Raw genomic sequence first — 22,700 nt, forward strand, 5'->3', positions numbered from 1 at the left:
TTAGGCTGTTTGTTTCAATTTATGTACCAAAAACAATCATAAATCATTTTTACATGACCACTTTCCAGCTATTCATCCCACTCCCTGTAAAAAGGGGTTTGCACAGCCAAAATGCTATCAATTATACAAGACTTATTTTTTCACAGGGGGAAACATATACAGTGGCTTGCAAATGTATTCATAACACTTGTACTTTTTCACATTTTGTCACCTTACAACCACAAAAAATTTTGACGTACAAAAGTATTCAGCCCCCTATATCTATACTTAGTAGAGCCACCATTCACTGCTATTAAAACTTTGGGGTTTGTCTGTACCAGCTTCGTGCATCTAGAGACTGAGATTTTTGCCCATTCTTCTTTACCAAATAGCTCAGGCTCAGCCAGTTTAGAGGGAGAGCATCTGTGAACAGCAATTTTCATGCCTTGCCACAGAAGCTCAATGGGATTTAGGTCAGGACTGAGCCATTCCAACATGAATATTCTCTGATTTAAATTATTTCAAATAGGTCAAAAAGTTAAACTCTTGTCTTATCTTACCACATAGCTCCTTTTTTTTCCATTTGTTGTGTCCCCTACATGATATATATATATACATATATATATATATATATATATATATATATATATATATATATATATATATATATATATATATATATATATATATATATATATATATGAAAATTGTGATTTGCTATGAAATAATAAAATTTTAAAATGTCCTTTAATATAATAGAAATAACAAATAATGCAAATAACAACAAATGTATGCATTTTGCTATAAAGCTATAAAGTGTTTTGTCATGTGTTTGAAAGAATATCAAAATATGTCACCACTCAATTGTCATACAATCATTACTGTTGGGCTTATCTGATTCCCTGATCTGATCATATTTGATCCCCTGCTGATTTTGTAAGTGTAACACCTTACAAAGACATGAACAGTCAATTCATACAATTTTATGGCAGGTTTGTTTTAACAGAGAGAGAAAGAATGTTCACAAAAAAACAATCTTCCAACCTTAAACCCACAGAATATCTGAGAAGGGAGCTCAAACTTCAAGCTGCCAAGCAACATCCTTGATTTTCTGAAATTTTCTTTAAAAGAGCAGTGGGCCCAAATGTGCACATACCTGGTGACCCTCTACAAGAAACATCTGTCCTCTGTGCTTACCAACAAGGGTTTCTCCACCAATAGTCATGTTTACTTGGATATAAATACTTTTATTTTACCTAATTCAGTACAAATTAATTTATAACCATTATATCATATTTTGGTTCTGGAATGTTTTTGTTAAAATCAGCCTACTATAACCCACTGTTTATGGAACACATCCTAAGTGTGAAAGTCTGTGGTCTTGATGGGATTTAAACTTATGATCTGTCAATTAATAAGCAGGCAGTCAGACAGCTGCAGCACTCTGGAGCTGTAAACCCATCTGCATATCTGTGCCCAAGGAAGAATAAAAATGTAAATTTGCACAGCACTGTGTTTAATGTTATGTAATTTTACAGCTCTAGACTGGCACAACAGTTTTAACTGCTGCTCATCAAATGTGAGGATTAAAAATTCAAATCCCAGCAAGGACTCCCCTATTAAAATCCTCCCAGTCTGGGAACGTTGTGTGACAGTGGGAGCCCTAATCTACAGATAAGAATGAACAATGCTGTTTCTACGTGTTTCTACTGCTTTTTCCGGTACTTTCCGAGTATTTTACAGTATTTTCCCTGTAAAAATGTTTTTGGGGAAAATAACCTTAAACTGACTTCAAGTTAACTTTAAAGAAAGATTTTGGTGTTTTACATTCCCCTCACCTCTTTTTTTATCTACCAATACATTTGTCATCAAATCACCAAGTCATCAATTTTTTTTCAGGTTTTTTAACAGCTTTTAGCTGGGAATTTTAAGGAAATTAACACTGAAGTAAAACATTTTATTGGTTAAAAATTAGATTTTTTTTATAATATTACATTTTCTGCACAGGCAAAGTTAAACTGCAGTAAGCTAAATCTGATTTCACAAAAACAATTTAAAACAAGTTATTTTTATATTGTGTTTAATGTTTAATTATGCAGAGCTTTAAACGGCTGCACAGACCAAAGCACAATGGAAAGGCTTGCAGCTTTGCTTTAGGAAGAAGGCGTCAGTGTTTTCTGGAATGGCTTTAAAAAGAAACAAGTTCTTTATTTGAAGCTCTATGAGACTTATATAATCCCACATGCACTGGCCTGCAGATCTCCTCTTGACAGAGAGAAATGGTATCAATAAACAGTGAGTGTGATAGGACTGTGGGGCGATACTGAATCATGCTTTCATTTAAACAGACATTTTCACCAGCCTAAGCCATACATCAGGGAATATAACCGTACACACAAAGCTTTGCAGTCTGTTTCCTATCGATGTGAACAATATACTGCCTTTACAAATCAAACTAGTCCTGTGTGCAATATAAGAGCGGGAAAAAGCCCTGCGCAAGCAGAAACGCTAAATAACTCTGTGCTAAAACACCCTAATCGCAAAAAAACAAGAGTGTTTTTCCTATTTTGCCCTAAACTCTGTAAACTCCCAGAGTCAATGTGATGCAGTTAGCTGCAGTGTTATAAGCATAGTTTGCACACACACACAAACACACACACACACACACACATATATATATATATATATATATATATATATATATATATATATATATATATATATATATATATATATACCCATAGAGTGAAGTAGCCTAAGGACTGTATCAATACTGCTGAGTGTGCAATGGGCTGACTGCTCCATCACCCCTGCTAATGAACACACCACTACTCTGTTAGCGCAGTTTAGCTGCAGCTATGCCGGCATGTACCTCTGAGTTCACCTAAGGGATGGTGACTCGTGCATTTTTCACAGGGCTCATTGCTTTTTGGTGTCCAAAGTTTTTGCTGCATTAATATTGAACTGAAGCTACAAGGCTAATAATAAACCAGTTATACATTAATGATTAAATGCATGTGTGTCACATAATAAAAAATAGGGCTAGCAACTACCTTGAAGCATTAATGTACTTTTGTCTGTACTTGTGTCTACTTGTAAGGGTGCACAAAACCACATATGCAAGTGTACCTGCTAAAAAGTCAGCACAGACAGCTACTGTGTTATGTTTTGAATGGTGATATGCTGGCAACATAGGATAAGATAGTGAAGATCTAATCAGCCTCTGGTTGATATATCTTGGAAAATTAATACAGTGTGATTTTTTAAATTAATTAATCAGTTTTTCATCTACCCTATGTGACCTTGTACATCCTGCAATGTAACCACTGTGCAGTGACCCATTGCAAAGACAATGATAATGGAATGGTAATGACATATTGTGCAGCCCTACTGAGAAGGATCGAAAATAAGACACCACTTTAAATAGCACAGTGTTTTTAAATACGTGCACATCCACCAAGAAAGCTGTATGTAAACAGAAGCCAGAGAGTGGCAATGCAGCCAAAACACATACAGACCAGCGCTCCTTTAATTTAGCTGCAGGAAACCTGCAGGAAACTCTTATGATTCACAAGTGTGAGTGCCCCAATGACTTTTATGACTAAATCCTCTTAGAGAGAAAATCCAAGCGCCTTTCTCGAGTGTGTGTGCGCGGCGTGAACTACTCCCTACACTCCAAACACATACATATATGTACGCAGTCCACCCATATAAATATATATATAGAAATATACTACAATAATATTTGTTTTGTGACACTGTAACTAGTAAAACCAGGTGTGCATAAAAAGTAGGAACCACCAAAATCAAGTATGTAATCATGCTGTTATGTTAATTATGCAACCACAATCAACTCTTCAAAGGTAAAAAAAAAACCTTCTGAATAATTGGGTTTAATTTAGTTTAAAGGGTTATCCATACAACATTAATTCAGTGTTCAGTGCTACAGAAACAGCTTATACACGATTATGAAGGAAATTTGCATTAGATGCTGGAACCTTCATATTAGAAAGTGATTGCATACAGCCACAAGAGGATTAGTGATGTCAGGTTAGATCATTTGCTTTCCATTTTTAAACATTCCTCGAACCACAGTGCCACATCATAGAAGCCATTAACACCCACAGTGGATGGTAAAGATGACCAATGGCGTCTGGCTAGGACTGTCTGTGTCAACAGACAAGCGATTCTGGCCTAAACATATATCCCACATGTCAATGCAAAGTTCTGTAGCTTCTATATGACATGGCAAATGTCCTGAGACACAATAATAGTGTCTGTCCCATGACTTTAGGCATGTACATGTAATTTTAAGAACACAATATTAAGTTCTGAAGTCTGTGACTTGAAGTTAACTCGCAGGACCTGATTTTTATCAAATTACTTAATGAAGTTATGCATAAACACACACACATGTATATGTATTTATGCCCTTATCTATTGAACCACACTTAAATTCCTCTTCAGTACATTTTCCATTACACAGCATCCTGTCCTATTGTAAATAAAACCACTTAATTATTATAGCATCCTAATACACACACATGCACTCACACACCCCGCCATGCCCTCACTGACGCACTGTTTGTCTTTTTCACTCGTGTTGCCTCTGCTTCAGCAGTTAACCCTCCAGGGCCGAGTTCAAACACACAGTGGAGTGGGGCTACCACCAGCCACCCAGTAAACACTTCTATTTTTAACCCCGCTAATTATGTAATTGCATATGTTAATCTTTAAGGAGATGAAGAGGTAGTAGGCGGAAGACTTTCCCCGCTCACCCTCTCTGCATATCAATGAGGTCGTTCAGGGAGACGGATAGCAGCGCAGTGAGAGAATTACTGTACAAAGCTGTTTTATACTGAGCTCAGCTCAGCACACTAACCTCCCCTGTGCAGTGTCTTACACTCTGCACTCCACCGCTGCACTTCACTTTCACAAATCCTCTACTGCACCATTTAACAAAAACACAGAACAACACAGGAAGTCATTCTGATCATATTAAGCACATTATATACCAGATTTTAAAAAATCTAATCCAATCTTCCACTAAAACATTATAGCTTCACATACTAGAAATCTCTTCTGCTTTTATTTATTTTATGCGGCAGTGAATGGGGTAAAATACTCTTATATTAACTAATAATATTATTTCATCTCCTCTTTTCCACAAATCTCACCTATCACAAAGCAAAATCTCAGACCCTACTGAGAACAAAAAATGTGTAATGAATTAAAAGTTAACTTTAAAGAAAGATTTTGGTGTTTTACATTCCCCTTACCTCTTTTATCTGCCAATACATTTGTCATCAAATCACCAAGTCATCAAATTCATGAGATCATAGAATCAAGTTCAGGTTGCATCTATCTTAGACACAAGAAATTAAGATACAGAGCAAAAAAGCTATTCTAATAGCAGCACTGAAATGCTAATCGGGCTCCCTGTTGTGAAGTTGATGTAGTGAGTTGATGACTAAAAGAAAAGTCCATGTTGTGCTTCCCTTTTAAAAATGTAAATGTTGAAATGTATAGGCTTGTGTTAGTAAACTGGGCTGGGTTCCTTGAAAGCATCTTAATACATAGAAGACCCAAAAATGTTAAAGTGAGCATCAGAATGAACACTATCTCTGTCCACTAACAGCTTAGTATATAAGGCCACACTGATCTCCAACTACGTATATCTGTTATATAAATTCACAATAGTTTCTGCATTAGGATTGAGAACAGAATGATAAAATTAGGATTCAAGCCATTATGATGATTACACAGTGATGCTAGTCGGCAATGCTGCATCAGCAACAGTTTAAAAAGTGGCGGTGTCTGACTTCACATGTATCAGAGGAGGCTTGTGTTAGTCTTCACCTTCCTGGTGTTGGGGCATCACTAGTGATAGGAGGAGTCCTAATGAGTGGGTTGGGGAATTGGCCGTGGAAATTGGGAAGAAAATGGGATGAAAAATAAAAAATAATAAATAAATAAATGAACACAACCTCTACTAGTTATTGTGATCACAGCACAAAGATACAATACCTAGATACTTACTCAGCTCCAAATGGTATCTAACCCAGTGCTGAAGTTTAACCCTCTCTGACATATGCTTAACCAAAACATATACACATTTATAAATATAAGGTTTATATGCTGTCAGTTAGTTTAGAGCATTAAACAGCATTCTAACCTTACAGCACTGTTTAATATTGGTACCAGGCTGCACTGCTGTGCTAATGTGTAATGTTGCCCTGTGCTATGACACTGGCAGTGTGCTCATGGTGTCATGCACTCCAGTGTTAGAAAAACGGGGCATTGTTCTATTCAAGTGGCCTGTGACAAAGTGACCTTGCTCAGGCTTCTCCTCCCCTCTCACATCCAGTGTTCACTAAATAATGAACTGCCATGACTACTGTTGGGCCTCCTCCAAAGAGAAATTTCCATCTCGGGGTTGTGCGTGCAGATGGGGAGAGTAATACTCTAGTACTCTATATAATACTCGAGTGTCGGCTCGCAAGTAAATAAGGAAAAACAGAAAGACCTTGTGGCAATCAGAGAAATGTCACCCTACTATTTCCAACCCCACTAAACAGCATACATCTTAGCATTTCACACTACTGACAACTGAGCTTATTACTGCACAGATTAGAATCGACCTTCCTCTGCGGTTGCAAAGTATGAGCAGTTTTAGCGTACTGTGAGGTCATTTGTACTAACAGGCCACAGCATCTCTGACACCTGTAACAAGAATGAGTTGAGAAAATTAGCAATATGCTATAGAATTATATTTCTCACTATCTCAAAAGTTCACATTTTTTTAAATATCACACATGAATCTGTTAATAGATCTGATCATTTTATTTTACCATGTTTTGTCATTATTGACATCTAAACAATTGGAAAATTAGAAAGCGTAGATTTAAACTGTTTTAAAGACTTTAGTGGTAGAAACTGTGAGAATAATGAAGCCCTGTCTCATACTGTAATTGGTGTCTCTTTGATTTAGTTATTTAAATGTACTCTTTTACTTGTTTTTTTTTTATTTATTTAGTGTTACTATTTAGTGTTATGCTAACTTTTTTTCAGAAACCTTGGTTGACATAAACTCATCAGCCGTTCGTGCCAAAGTTCTGATTCTTTGTACAGGTGAGAGTTCCAGCAGAACAGTCGCAATTTGTCATGCTAACACGTAGCAACTTTTTTGATCATTAACAATCAATCTTATTCACAATAGTAAAAAAATATCCTAGCTAAAATATACTTCAGTTTCAGTACAGAGTGCAATATCAGTAACAGGCCTGACAAGACAAAACACATGCAAATACACACATTTATATATGTCTCCATTTTTTCCCATGTTTTTGGCTTTATGACTACATGTAAATAGAATATTTTTGTATAACAGCATGTTTTTGTTTTTTTACAGCTGTCACACTATCTTGCTTTTCTTTCCCTGGAAACAAACATATTTGTCCATCTGCAATTAAAGGACTACAATGGTCAGGTTTGCTACTTTTTGATATTTTCCAAATGTCTCTAAACACCTTGACACTTTCATATAAAATGCTTTATAAAAGGTTGGAAACATTTATTGAATAACATTTGTGGTTAAGTAAAATGTTCTGGTTATTGATAAAAGTTTTTGTTTTCAGATCAATCAAGAATCATCAGCTTATCTCAACATAAGCATCAACACCCATCACATGAGCTCAATATATTAGGGCAGATTTACAACTCAACTCACTTGTGCATCCAGAGAATTTACTCACACACACAGTCCCATAGACTTAACTCAGTCTCAGAGACTCTCACAAACTCAACATAAACTTGCTCCCATAGGCTCAGTTATTAAACAAATATAAAATTTAAAATCTTGGAAGTTAACTCAGACTTGAGTCACTTGAGTCAGATTTACTTTATGAGATTTAACTCAGATTTGCTTTCAGAGATTTAACATAACCCACAATTGTTTTCATTCTCAACTCAGACTGGCTCCCTTGGAATCAACTCAGGCTAATTTACAGAAAACTGTATCAAATTTACTCCTGATTACTTGACTCAGATTCACTCCCAGAGACTCCAGATTTGTTTTAGACTTGCACCCATATAACCGAGACTTGGCTTGGATACCCATGCATATACCCATAGCCATGGAACTTGCAGCCAGTTACTCAAGACTCAACTCAGTCTCACAACAAAAGACTTGACTCAAACGTACCCGTAGCAACTTGTACACATCTTTGTTAAGTATATGATGATGTGAAAAATCTGATGTGAAAAAATGATGTGAAGTCAAATGCATTTTGTGCCTGTCAGAACATCCTGTCCTGCAAAACAGCTTGCGTCTAGATTTTTGCTTTCCTTTCCCTTCATTTTTTCTTCGTCCAATTACCTACTCCTGTGATGTTTGGCACACTACACTCATCCCTCTCTATCTCCATCACTCTCTCGTTTCATGAATATGCAACTTTGGGCCCTATGCCCACCCTCTCTTTGGCTTTATGCCTAGGAGCCATGAAATGGACAACACACATTACCGCTCCCACCACCCGACACACTTTCAAAAATATATACACACCTGTTATCTAGCTTCTGGACACGACAACCAAACTAGTGACTATCATTCTACACAAGCAGATGTATAGTACAGAGGCTGAGAGCATGGTTAAAGGTCATGGACAAAGAGAGAGAGGGAGACAGAGAGAGACAGAGAGAGAGACAGAGAGAGAGAGAGAGAGTGGTATTACCATACCTCTGCTTTCCTTGATTTGACTCTCGTTCTCTATCTCTTCTCTATCTCTTTCAAACAAAGCTTTGCTGGAGGGCACAGCACTCAACACTTGACATAACAATCTGATCCTATCGCCAGTTCTCTCTGCTTTACACACAAAACAGATAAGCTTGCATACCTACACACACACACACACACACACAAACAACGGACAAGTGATATATTTAATTTACTTGATTAAAAACTGTACATCCTTTCCACATTAAATATAAAAGAAAGGCTGTGTATTTAATCTTTTGTTCCTTCTTAACAGTGGGCAGTAACTGTGTTACTGTAACAGTGGTGACACAATCTAACACACTCAACTGATCATATAAATACACTTCTTAATACTTTATCATGCCTTTTCACCTTGTTCTTTATGATGGTGGGGTGTTATTGTGTGTTGTACTGTGAGGGACGGATCAGGCACAGCAGTGCTGCTGGAGTTCTTAAGCTGGTCCACCTTGCAGATATTGCATATATGCCCAAACTTAAAAAAAATGCACTGTTTTACTTACAATGCTTTTTAAGACATGAATACACCAACACACACATTTACTGTAATCTCTCTCTGTTGAATGTCAGATATAGAGAGACAGTGTAACTACATTACCCTGAGTGAATGTCTGATCCACAACTGACCCATAGGTCACATGAGACTGCCCTCCACACAACGACGAACCGCAGGTCACACAACACTGACCCCCACATTCACTTGACCTACAGGCCACAGCATGACTACAGCACTGTATCTGTTCATCAGTCTTCACTGAATGATCCATATTCTACCCAGGGAGAGACACTTCAGTAATAGACAAATGTTTAGGCAAGACAGACACCACAGTATCTGTGTGCTGCTGTCGATTGTCTGAACACTGCAAAATGACATTTCATACTATTTGGTGATGTGACATGAAATCAATACAGTGAATTGGAATCAATGTGGGACTTGAGCTTAGAAGGCAAAACAAGTCAATGTATTTTATTAGCATATTTTCTGTTTTTTTCTGTTTTGTAATAACATTGTAACTCCGCACTATATGTACTAACTTTTTGTGAACAATTAAAACAGACCGGCAGGTGCCTGTCCCAGTCACGCTGGTTCTTGTCCGACACCATGGCCAACTGCGCCGCCAGCGTGTGGTTAAAACGTTCCACCAGTCCGTCACTCTGCGGATGAAGGGGCGTCGTCCTGGTCTTATGGATTCCCAGGATGCGGCAGACCTCCGCCATGACCTCCGACTTGAAATTTCTCCCCTGGTTGCTGTGCAGTTCTTCCGGAACCCCGAATCTGCAAAAGAACTCCGGCACCAGGATATCCGCAGTAGTGACCGCCCCTTGGTCCGGCACCGCGTAGGAAAGGGGCCCAGCACGTCCACGGCCACCCGCTCCATCGGGCTGCCGCACTGGTAAGGGTGAAGTGGGGCGCGGGGCGCCCTCGAGGGGCCCTTCTTGGCAGCGCACACGTCACAGCAGTGCACGAAGAGTTCCACGTCGGTTCTACACCCAGGCCAATAGAAGCATTGCCTCAGGCGCTTCAGAGTCTTGGTGACACCAAAGTGCCCAGCCCCAGGTGACCCATGAACTCCCCGTAGGACCGATCCCCTAAGCGCCCGCGGTACCACCACCTGAAAAACGCACCGCCCGTTCGCCGGATCCTCCCAGGTATGGCACGGCACGCCGTCGGACAAACTAAAAGTAGCCCAGTTGGAGCGCAACGCCTTAGCAATCGGGCCCAGCGGCACCACCTCCCCCCACGACGGTGTGACGTTCGCACTGAGCGCGTGTACTGCCCACGATAATTCGCGATCCGCCCGTTGCACATCGCGGAGCTGCTCTACGGACACCTGACCCACCCCGACAGCGCCAGTAACATCCCCGGAGATTGCAGCGCAGCGTGCGGTCTCAGCAGATTTCTCCTCAGCACGGGCACAATGTTTGCAGTCGGCGGCCACACATGGCCGGCGCGACAAAGCATCCGCATTACTGTGGCCACGGCCCGGGCGGTGCACAACCTCAAAACGAAACTCCTGGAGTCTAGATAACCAGCGCGCGAGTTGGCCCTCGGGCTCGCAGAAACGCATGAGCCACTGTAGCGAGGAGTGGTCAGTGCGCAGCAGAGAGGGCACCCCATACACGTACGCTCGGAAATGTTTAAGGCTTTCGACCACCGCGAGTAGTTCCCTGCGCATTACGCAATAGTTGCGCTCCGCCTTGTCCAGGCGGCGGCTATAGTATGCTATTACGCGCTCAGAGCCGTCCTAAACCTGCGACAGGACTGCTCCGAGGCCGTGGTCGCTCGCATCAGTATCCACAATGAAACTCTCAGACACCTTCGGATACGCTAGAATCGGAGCATTGCACAGGCAGCTTTTTAGCTCCTCGAATGCCCGCTCCGCCTCGTCAGACCAGCGGAATTTCACACTAGGCTTAGTCAGAGCATGAAGCGGTGCTGCCACGTCCGCGAACCCCCTAATAAACCGCCTGTAATACGAGGCGAGCCCCACGAAGCTGCGAACCATTTTTGCGTCTCGCGGTGTGGGCCAGTCACGGACCGCTTCCGTCTTTTTGGGATCGGTTTCCACGGCAGCACCGCTCACTACGTGGCCCAGGAAGCTCACGCGCTGCCTTAGCAGATTACACTTTGCCGGATTGAGCTTCAGGTTAGCCGCCTGAATCGCGCCGAGCACCATTTCAAGGTGAGACAGTGCGGAGTCGAAGTCGGTTCCGTGCGCCAAGACATCATCCAAATAAACGACGCAGCACGACCGCGGAACCCTGCATAAAACACGCTCCATAAGACCCTCAAAAGTAGCCGGCGAGTTACACAATCCGAACGGAAGCACCGTGAAATGCCATAGGGCTGAGCCGAGCGAGAAAGCGGTTTTCTCCCTATCACCCGCCGCGAGGGGCACCTGCCAATATCCGCTCCTCAGGTCTAACGAGCTGAACCAGGCTGAGCCAGACAGCTGGTCCAGCGTATCGTCGATCCTGGGGATCGGGTAGGAGTCAAGCTTCATGACAGCGTTAAGTCGCCGATAATCCACGCAAAAGCGCCAATTTCCATCCTTCCTTTTCGCAAGGACCACCGGGGCCGACCACGGGCTGCTCGAAGGCTCAATAATGCCCGTACTCGCCATCTCGCGGACTAACTGCTCCGCCGCTACGCTCTTTGCTAACGCCAGACGGTGCGGCCTCAGCCTGATGGGCTGGGCGTCACCCGTGTTTATAGAATGAACCGCAAGGCTAGTTTTAGTACACTCGCGCTCAGACACAGCGAAACTCGCGCGAAAACGGTCGATCAGTTCGCGCAAATGGAGTTGTTGGGGACCAGATAAACCCACACAACTGCGCTCCAGCATCTCCTCTATTGGATCTACACTCAACCCCGCATCCAGCGGACCCTCTACCGTATCACTCACCGAATCGCACACATTCCCTCCCACCAGTTCACTTACCCCTAACTCGTCGCGTATCTCTACGGGGAGTCCAGTCACCAGCACCGAGCCCCGTGCACAGTCAATGATAGCTCCGACGCGTGAGAGCAGGTCCTTGCCCAGAATGCACGGGTCGTTGATGCGTCCTACCCAGAACTGTTGTTGAAAGGGCCCCTTGCCGACATCAATCGTCAACTCCGTTAATCCTAGGAGACCTATAGGATCCCCGGTGACTGAAGAGAGAGCGATGCGCTGGCTGTTGTCAGTCACAAACTCGGCCACTACCTCCGTCGCTAGCTTGGGCCGTATCAGTGAGACTGACGAGCCCGTGTCCACCAGCGCGTTCACCGTCACTCCATTCAATGTGCATTTCAGGAAATAGCCGCTGAGTCCGGCAGTTCCGGAATCAGATCCCGAGGGTAAGCATAGCGTTCCTGGGGCCACCGTAACCCTCACTGGGTGGTCCTGGCTCCGTTTCCCGGCCGGCTGCAGTGCGCTCGCTTGTGGCCACGCCCCCCGCAGCGCCAGCACTCCAGTTGGGCATCAGACCGGCTGCGACCCCACCTCTGCGAATCACGGGCAAAAGGCGACGCCCCCCACGGTCCAGGATGGCTTGAGAGGATGAGTTCGGACCGCTCCGCCACCTCCACCGCGGACTCCAGGGTCTGCGGGTCGGCCAGCCTCACGTGTTTGCGCAGCTCGCTCGGCTCGAGGGCGCGCAGAAAGTGATCCAACGCGAGCCTCCTCTGGGGAAACGTTGGGTAAGCTTGGCGGGCTAGCAGGGCCATCTCCGATGCCAGCACGCCCAGTGTCGCTCCCTGCTGTCGGCGTCTGTCCGCCACTAGCATTTTGGCGGCCGCCTCCGACGGTTGGCGGCTGAAACGTGTTCTCAGCGCCCGCGTCAGTTCAGGCAGCTCGCAGTGGCACTCGGCGGGGAGCTCGATCAGTACCCTCAGCGCGTCGTCCCGCAGCGCCAGGCAGAGGTTGGCTGCCGTCTCGGCGTCCGTCCAGCCCGCACCGCCCGCCACGATCTCAAGCTGAGCTTCGAAGGCTGTCCAGTCAGCGCTGCCGTCGTAGGGGGTAAGGCGGGGTTGAGCCGTCAAGCCCGCCATCCTGGAGGCTTGCGCCGCCATCATCGCGCCGTCCGTTCCGCGAGTCGGCACCGCTGTACTTGTGCCATCCACTCCGTGAGCGAGCGCCGCCGTGCTCGCTTCGTCCTCTCCCCGGCCACGACCTCCGAACAGCCCGCTGGCACCGTCAGGTCCGAGTCCACTCCGCTGGAGAGCCTTGCCTCTAGTCCGTTGGTCCGCTGTCTTCCTCCTCAGCCGTTCGATTTCCCCTGCCAGCAGCTCAATATCTTCCAGCAGGGTCACTTCTGACACCAAATGTGGCGTGGAAGAGGAAGGAAGACCCGTGAAACTCATGCTGAATGCTCAACAGCTCCTTTACTGAACCGGCTTGCCACTCGCTTACAGTCTTTAACAAGACTAGGAGAGCTAAAACCATACCCACAGAGCTCAAATAGCCCAAAGGCCACCAACCCAGCTGTGTGTCTCCCAGATGGCAGATCCAGAGTGGTGCCCACCCTCTCTGCATAACCCCTCCCAAGGGAGATGCCCCACCCCTGTCATCCTTGCACACAGGAGAACAGAAACATGCCTGCAGGCAGCCACACACACAACCCAGAGCCGCCACTGTACTATGAGTATTAAAATATGGTACAATATCTACAATTATAGATTTGGAATTCACACTAATACGTAAGATTCCCTTTTGTGTATAGTTAAGTGAAGAAATCAAAATAAAAATGTTCAGCTTTATAATCATGATGAGATGTAATAATGATGCCTAAAGGCTCTGGTTTAAGCGTCAGGAACCACGTGCTGTGTAAATTCACAAGAGGCATTATGCAGCAGAACTTCACAAAATCCTGGATGAAGTTTTGCCTCAGTCTGCTCATCCCTATTGAAACCTCTCAGAGAGCTAAAGCCAGAGCAGACCTGCTTCTGACAGCCAACTGAAGGCGGAGCAAGATGTTTAAAAATGAAAATGCTGTTCCCCCAAAGCTGGAGGCAGATGGATGTGCCTGCATCTCGCTGTCGCTCTCTCTCTGTTTTCTCTAGAACAGGCCAAAGCAATTAAGCAGACAACAGAGCAGCTCTGCGCTGCCAGTCAACAGCCGGAAAGTGCTGACAGACCCAGTGTGGAGTCACCTGAGTGCCTCCAAACAGCAGACTGCCAGTTAGAGAACTTGCAGGAATATCATCATTTGTCTTGACAGCAAAATAATCGTCGACATTAGGACGTAATTAGGACAGCCTGACAAATGCTCCAAGCCTGGCCTTTTGTTTCCATGATTGCAAATGAATTCCATTTCTCCAAATATAGCTGTGATAGTGGTAATGAGCATTTTGCTGGGGATTTGCTGTGATGCAAAAGCGTAATGAGCTTTGTGGCCTGTCGACTGCTTATGCACGTTAATTGTTTTGATAAGCTCTTGATTCGAGTCGACAGTTGGTGCGCTTTCTGCAGTCAAGTTCCTGTCACTCTGATAGGGGTCACGCATAGGGCAATAAACACACTTAACTCCAGTCACCATGACGTGTGGAGTTCTGTACAAGTTTGGCAGCACGTGGAATAGAATAGAAATGAACCTGACTGGGAAAGCTCATATGACAACTTTGTTCTCCAGTTTGTATAGACTGATACCTGATGAAGAGAGAAGAATATCCTAAATACACTCATCATTTAAAAAACAGCTGCAACCAGAAGGAATCAGTGCGACAGAAATTAAACCTGGTGAGTAGATATGAATCATGACACATGAGAATGATTTAAGTTTCACGCTTGGCAGTGAATGTGTATACGTGGTGGGAAAAAGTGTTTGTAATCTTATTTTCTTCTGAATAGTATTACAATGCAATAATTTGTTTTGATGATGATTTGAGTGTATTGTCTATTTGACTAAAAGTGCCAAATAATGTACTTACTAAGTTTTTCTCCCAGTCTTCTTAAGTTGTTCTTTGATGTAAATACAGCATATGACCTTTGGTTGCTACAAACCTGGATCAGTCTAACATTGATCAGTTTTCTGACAATTTGAGGCTAAATTAGAAAATATAAATATTTATTATGTATTTTTCCCCATTTAGTATAGTGAAGAAATGTGCATATCATCAATATTAGTTTTTTTTTATTACATTTCAGTAAAAGAAATTCCCCTTTTTTGCATCTTGTAACAAAATATGATGATACAATACAACCTACTTAATTACAGTGAGATTAATGTTTTAAGTTTTATTGCAATTCTAATTGTAAAAGCCAAAAAATAAAATAGAAAATTGTAATTGCCTCTCTTAGTTATGCTAGATTTTGTTTTGATAGAGGACACAACATTGTTTGATAATCACAGTATGTAAATTAAAAGTCTCATGAAACAGTTTCAGGTGTTTTAAATTCTGTTTCTGTGTCCAAGGCCTGGCATTTACACATATATAATTTCGTATAATTACTTCATAAATAAAGTAATGTTTGCTTATTAGCTCAAAATGCATAGTTTTACAATACTGTTATCTTCACAATTCTGGCTGTCTCTGACCATTTACTCAGTACTAGTGATGCCACCACCCAGATGTATTCCTTCACTTTCTTTTCAACTTACTGCTGTAACTCTCTTTTACTGGTCTCCCAGCTAATACCATCAGCAATAAATCTCAAACATTAGCATGTAAGTTCTCACTTATAATACAAACATCTGCAAATATTCTTTCTGTTCTCAGGGGGCTGCACTGGTTACCAATAAAATCCCACAACACGTTTAAGATATTGTTCCCTACTTTTAAAGTCCTTAGAGAGTTCCTCCACCCTGATTGTCCCCCTTATACCCTCAGACCTTCAGATCCTCGCTGTTCCCTGCACTATACTCTCCAATGTGGTGACAGATCATTCAGCACTGTGGATCCTAAATTTAAAATTCATTTCCCAGGCCTTTCTGGGACTGTACTATCATCAATTCAAATAAAAAAAATGTATCTTTGAACAATATCCTATTTATTTATTTGTTTGTTTGTTTCTTCTTTCTTTATCTGCTTTAATGATAATCTTATAAATCCTGTACAGCATCCCTGGGATTGTTAAAGTTGTAAATAAATCAATTATTTAAAACTCCAACAAGCATTATTTAAAACTCTTCAAAGATAATTTGTTTGAATGTATACATTGTTACATAGTTTGTTTGAGTGTATAGTTTATATCACTGTTTCTCCTTCCTACTCTTTCAAAGAAGATAGCTTTTTTCTAGTTTGCTGAAGCACTTCTCTAGGGTATTTATTCCTAACCCTGGTCCTGAAGTACACCTGCCCTTTTCAATATTGTCTCTGCCCTAACAAACAGACACATACACACACATGCTTCTAGCTGAGTAGTTTGATTAGAAAGTGTGATTGAGCAGTAAAAAAAACTCCATACAGGTACTCCATATCCTGACTGGAAACACAACAAACCATCAGGTTCAGACTATCACAATAGATCTGTGATTCAGTACATGTGTCCTTAAGTTGCCACCATGCATCACACTCATAGGTAGTGACTCATCTGGATGAATGTGAGGGGAACAGACAAGATGGCAACCCCCTGTTCCCCTGCTATAGTCACGTCTCAATAGTAGATCTATGGACCTGCGCTGAATGAAACGTCTACTGTATTGCCTCTAAACAACACTTTTACACCATTAAACTGATCATTACATTCTCTGAACCAAAGCAACATTCCAGTTGTCCAAGGGGCGTCACACCATATGAGACATGCTAAAACACCACTGCATTTTAAGAGAATAAGATATCATTCATACTCAACATGAGCCCTATGACAACAAACTGCTTATGTGGTTTCATTGTAAAAAAGCACAAAAATCTGCCTCATAAGACTTTGTTTACAAATACTCTACGAGGATGGCGGAAGGTTGTTCTGAACGCCCTCGCTGTGAGCCAGGGGCTGTCCTTTAAATCAAACTCCATTAGCCACAGCATCTGGAGCCTCCACATGCCGCCCTGTGCACTCAGTATGCACCGGCGAGACTCGGCTATGCTGTGTTTACTGCACCAGAGGTCACCAGATAAATCCTGCATGCACCAGAACACACATAGACAAGTATCGCAGCAACACGTTAAGGTATTTGTGATTGTGTGAATAATTAGTTTGAACATATAGTTTGTATAGTTTATATATTCATTCATCAGGCCTGGAAAAAAAGTTACAATCCACACAGCCCTAAAAATTGAAAAGAACATATATATATATATATATATATATATATATATATATATATATATATATATATATATATATATTTTTTTTTTTTTTTTTTTTTTAACATAATTATTTTACCAACAATATTAGCGCATATATGAGCAGTCTTATTTAACATGCTGACCTTCTCTTAGCCACTTTACGACACACGAAAACCACACCACACTGCTCCACCCAAACCTCCCCAATACTCATCATTACACATCATTTTTTCAACACCCCCCATTTCCTACAATCCCATATTCCACACCATCCCCTCAATGCCCAATACTGAACCCCTATCTCCCCAATACCCATCTACACCTCTATTACTGCACCCTATCCATTCTACACCCCATTACTCCACCCTATCTACTCTATACCCCCATTACTCCACCCCATCTTATCAATGTCAGTATATTGCCACCCAGTTCCCTCAATATCGATTACTCCAACCCATCTCCTCTATGTCACATTACTTCACCCCATCTCCTTAACCCCCATTTCTGTAACCCATCTCCTCAATGTCACATTACTCCACCCCATTTCCTCAATGCCACATTACTCCACCCCATCTCTCCAATGCCCCATTACTCCACCCCATCTCCTCAATGCCCTATTACTTCACCCTATTTTCTCAATGCCTTATTACTCCACCCCATCTTGTCAATGCCCCATTATTTCACCCCATCTTCCCAAAACCTCATTACTCCACCCCATCTTCACAAAGCCCCATTACTCCACCCTATCTTCTCAATGCCCCATTACTCCACCCTATCTCCTCAATGCCCTATTACTTCACCCTATTTTCTCAATGCCTTATTATTCCACCCCATCTTCTCAATGCCCCATTATTTCACCCCATCTTCCCAAAGCCTCACTACTCCACCCCATCTCCTCAATGCCCCATTACTTCACCCTATCTTCTCAATGCCCCTTTACTCCAAACTGTCTTCTCAATGCCCATTACTCCACCCCATCTTCTCAATGCCCCATTACTTCACCCTATCTCCTCAATGCCTCATTACTTCACCCCACCCACTTGTCTCCGCTTTACAAGTTTTTACTTGAGTCAAAAGAGTCTACTTTGCTTTACACCCCACCATTTAGTGAATCAGCTACTTTAGATTGCACCCATTGGGGACAGATGCTCAGTTGCAACTCAATTGCACACAGCTTGTATAATCACCATAGAAAAGCTCTGCCAGTGGAATGGGACGTTCTGGTGCAGCCGCACATGAGGCACCATGCCAAATACCAAACACTGGGTATAAAGCACCCTGAGCCCTGGGCTGTGGAGAAGTAAAACTGCATTCTCTGGAATGAATGTGGTCCATCCAGTAATTTAATTTAGTACCAATTAGATCTTAATACCTGACCTCACTAATGTTGAGGCTTGTATTAAGTCAAATGGTCAAAGCAGCTTTCTAACATTTAGCTAGTGTAAAGGTTTCCCACAAGAGTAAAGGCTGTTACTGCACCAAAGCCTGGCAAACTTCCTTTAATACACTTGATTCCAGAGGAAATGCTGGAGAAGCAGGTGATACGGTACTGTATGTGTGTGCTCTTTCAGAGGCTGTATACCAAGAGTAGGCAAATGTGGGAGAATCTGATGCATCCACCGTGTTTCAGGAGAAAGAAAACGCTTAGTGAAATCAATAGCAATCACACAGACTATTCAAAAGTGACAGCAGCCGAGATGATGCTGGCTGAACAACCAAAGCTGACGTCAGAACACCAGCATAAACCTTCAAGAAGGAGAGGATACACAATGACTCACAAATGCTAAAGTGCCATGAATCATACACTATTCACCCAATCCATCAAGCACACTCCACTCGCCACACACACTCACCAGTCTTTAATACAAAGTCTCACACAAACCGAAAACGAGATATAAATGCCATTCAGTCACTCACACACAAGCACGCACACTGTTAAAGCCAGAAAGACTGGGGGAGATGTTGATAGTGCTTTAGCGGGTTAGCGCAGCAGCAGAGCTCTGATTGGATTACATAACGGGACTGGAATTCTCACTCTTCATATCCACTTAAAAAGAAGACATAATTAGCCCTCTACTCCCGGGGGGACAAAGCAACACAAAAATGTCAGAGGATCTCATCAGGAAAGAAGGAGAGTGAGAGTGACAGTGGGGTTTAGGCAAGGTTTAGACCCTAGACACCTATGAATTGTTTCCAGTCAATGACGGGTTCCCACAGGAAAATCTTTTATTTTTTTATTATTTTAGGAAAATAAAAGTCCCGCATAGAAACAACTACTGGTCGAAGGTTTTAGAAGAATGGTAGTGCTGCATGACCCACTGCCTCTATACTTGCCAAACAAGCAGCTCAAAGTCTTCACAGTTAGACTTGAGATGTAGGCTACGCTCACACTACAAGACACATTGCTTAAATCAGATTTTTTTGCTCAGATCGGATTTGATATATTGACGGTTCACATTCACAAATGTAAGTGATCTGTATCTGTGTGTAATGTGAACGAATCTCTCCCTGAAACGCCTCACATGTGCATATTGATGCGTGTATAAACATCGCCTTCTTCACCTACAACAAAAAAACATCAGATTTGAGAGACGACTCGTAGTTTTATAAAGGGAAATGGATGAGTTAGCAGCTCATATGTGGAGCTTCTTTGGCTTGAGTGGAGAGTAAACAGCTGGTCTGAAGTACATGCTCAGGTTGAGGACGTGAAAAAATGCAGGGTGTCTTGCTTTTACTGTTTTTGCAGCTATAGCTGCACAGCTGCACGAAGAGATGTGTGAGTATGAGAGACAATCACGTAGCGCATGAGTAAAGGAAAAAGACATCAATTCCAATTTGACTGTTCATATTCATGTCGCATGTCCATGGATTGGATACGTATGATGTAGGACCCCGTATGGAAGTGGCTCAGATGTGAATTGAAAAATATGTATTTGGCACATTTACACAGTCATTAGAAAAATAAGGTCTCAGATCTGAGCCACAATGATTAAAAAAAATCATATTTGAGTCACATCAGCCCGGTAATGTGAATGTAGCCTTAGTCTATACTGAGGCTCCTAAGGTGTTGTCATGTGACGTACCCATCACACAAGCTGTTAACACTCAGAAACTCATCTTCTGCTGCTGTTGAGGATTTAAGTGTCAGTTAGACCTCTTCCTCTGCCAGACCACTTCAGTGTAGGAAACTGCATTCACCACACTCTTGCTTTATCTCCAAGTTCTCTAAAATGTGCAAATGTCAATAAAACAAAAAAATGGACAGGAATGTTCTAAAGCCTTTGACCAATAGTTTATGTTTGTAAAACTGTGTTGGTTACATACAGTAAAGACATTAGTGGGCCTGTGAACAATCAGGCCAGAGTGCAGCTGCCAGTTGTTATGTCATTGCACAGGACAACATTGAAAACTGAGATGAAAGAGGCCTTTTCTCTCTCTCTCTGTATCTTTCTCATTCATATTTATACACACAGGGTTGCATGCTGGTGGATTATAATTCTCACGTGTTTGTGTGATGTACACAGGACTCAGGTGAGAGCAGGATATCTACAGTAGAACTGTGGTCGTGCGAGGTGAGCGTATATCTCTCTATCCTGGTCCTCACTCAGACACTGGCTGCTTTAAGAGCACATTAGCGGCCTGATTAATGAGATCAAGTAATCTGGTGTGATAAGCCCGATAAAGACCTGACCTCACTCAGTCCCCACCAAAGATAATTAGCTGATCTCTCTCTCACTCTTCACTCCCTCATTCTCGCTTTCCGTATTTCCCTCTCTCTTTCCCTGCTTTTGCTCTCCATGCCCACATGTCTGCTTCTCTCTCTCCCTCTCTCTCTCTCTCTCTCTCTCTCCCTCTCTGTCTGTAACACCAGCTGTTCTTTATGTTTGTGGAATGTTAGATGTCCTGTTGCTGCCAAAGCAAAGAGCATCAACATAAGCACAAGACAACAGGAACAGACATTAGAGAAGAATAAGATCATCTCTTAGTGCTTTCGCACTCATTTAATGTCCCCTCTCTCTCCTGCTCTCTCTTATTTACTCTCTCCTTTCTCCTTTTCTCTGCAGTAGTGGCACTTCATAACACTAAAAGCAGGACCAATATACAAAGAATAAATTATTTATTTTCCTCTCATTTATTAGATATAATATTTCTCCCCATCTTCATTTTCTCTCTTTTTCTATGTGTCTTTTTGTGTCCTCTCTCCTCATTTCTCCTCCTACAATCTCATACAATCACTCTACACACAACAAAACACTGCCACACACTTAAACTCTCACATAATAGAACACCCAACACACTTATACACTGGAACACTAAATCACTAAAACACTTTCTCACACAGTAACACATTACCAAACTCATAAATTCATATGCAATCACTCAAATTCACACGCTGTCAAGCAACAAACGTACATATTCTCACTCACTCTTACTTTCTAGCTGTTTCACTCTCTCATACACACACGTGCGCGCGCCCTACAGACCCCCTGTCACCCCAATAAACTCTGACATTGTCATGCCCCCTCCTCCCTTTTCCTCACCTTGAAACTTGAAGCCCTCCACGTGCATCCACAGGCACAGGTCCTCGGTTTGACAGTCGCAGCTCCACGGGTTGCCGCTGAGGCCGAGCGCGCGCAGCGCGGGCAGCGCCATGAGCGCGCTCGCGTTAAGCACCGTCAGGTTGTTTCGGCTGACGTCCAGCACCTGCAGCGCGGCGTTCTCGGCGAAGGCGCGCGCGTCGATCTCGCTCAGGCCCGGGTTATCGGTCATGCGCAGCATCACCAGGCTGGCGAGGGGCCCAAAAGTACGCGCGTCGATGCGCGCGAGCGCGTTGAAGGACAGGTCCAGGTAGGCGAGCTTGCGCAAGTTTCCGAAGGTGGACTCGGAGAGCTCGGAGAGAGAGTTATTGCTGCAGTCCAGGTACACCAGGTCCGCCAGGTAGTTGAGCTGCAGCGCGGGCAGCTCGCCGATGCCGTTGTCGGACAGGATGAGCTGGCGCGTGGCGAGCGGCAGCTCCGCGGGGAATTCGGCCAGCCGCTGTCCCGCGCACTGCACCACCAGCTGCTCGTCGCACACGCAGCGCGCGGGACAGCCCGCGCTCAGAGCCGGCGAGGGCGCCGCGCCCGCCGCCAGCAGCAGCACGAGCGCCAGCGCGCACAGGCGCGCCGCGGACGGCAGCGAGACGCTGAGCGAGAAAGAGGAGAAGGAGGAGGAGCGCGCGCCGGCCCGCGGCCGCAT

General features: G+C 43.3%; 1 protein-coding gene across 1 annotated transcript in view; it reads right to left on the bottom strand.

Annotated features, from left to right (window-relative positions):
• The window catches only part of LOC103041220 (leucine-rich repeat-containing protein 52-like), a 34,993-nt gene extending 12,293 nt beyond the window's left edge, over positions 1 to 22,700 (bottom strand). Inside the window, exon 1 of the mRNA XM_007259524.3 lies at positions 22,004 to 22,700. Coding sequence (XP_007259586.3) covers positions 22,004 to 22,700 — 697 coding nt within the window. The remainder of the gene's footprint in view (positions 1 to 22,003) is intronic.

Source organism: Astyanax mexicanus, chromosome 1, assembly GCF_023375975.1.
Source record: "Astyanax mexicanus isolate ESR-SI-001 chromosome 1, AstMex3_surface, whole genome shotgun sequence".
Lineage (NCBI taxonomy): Eukaryota > Metazoa > Chordata > Actinopteri > Characiformes > Acestrorhamphidae > Astyanax > Astyanax mexicanus.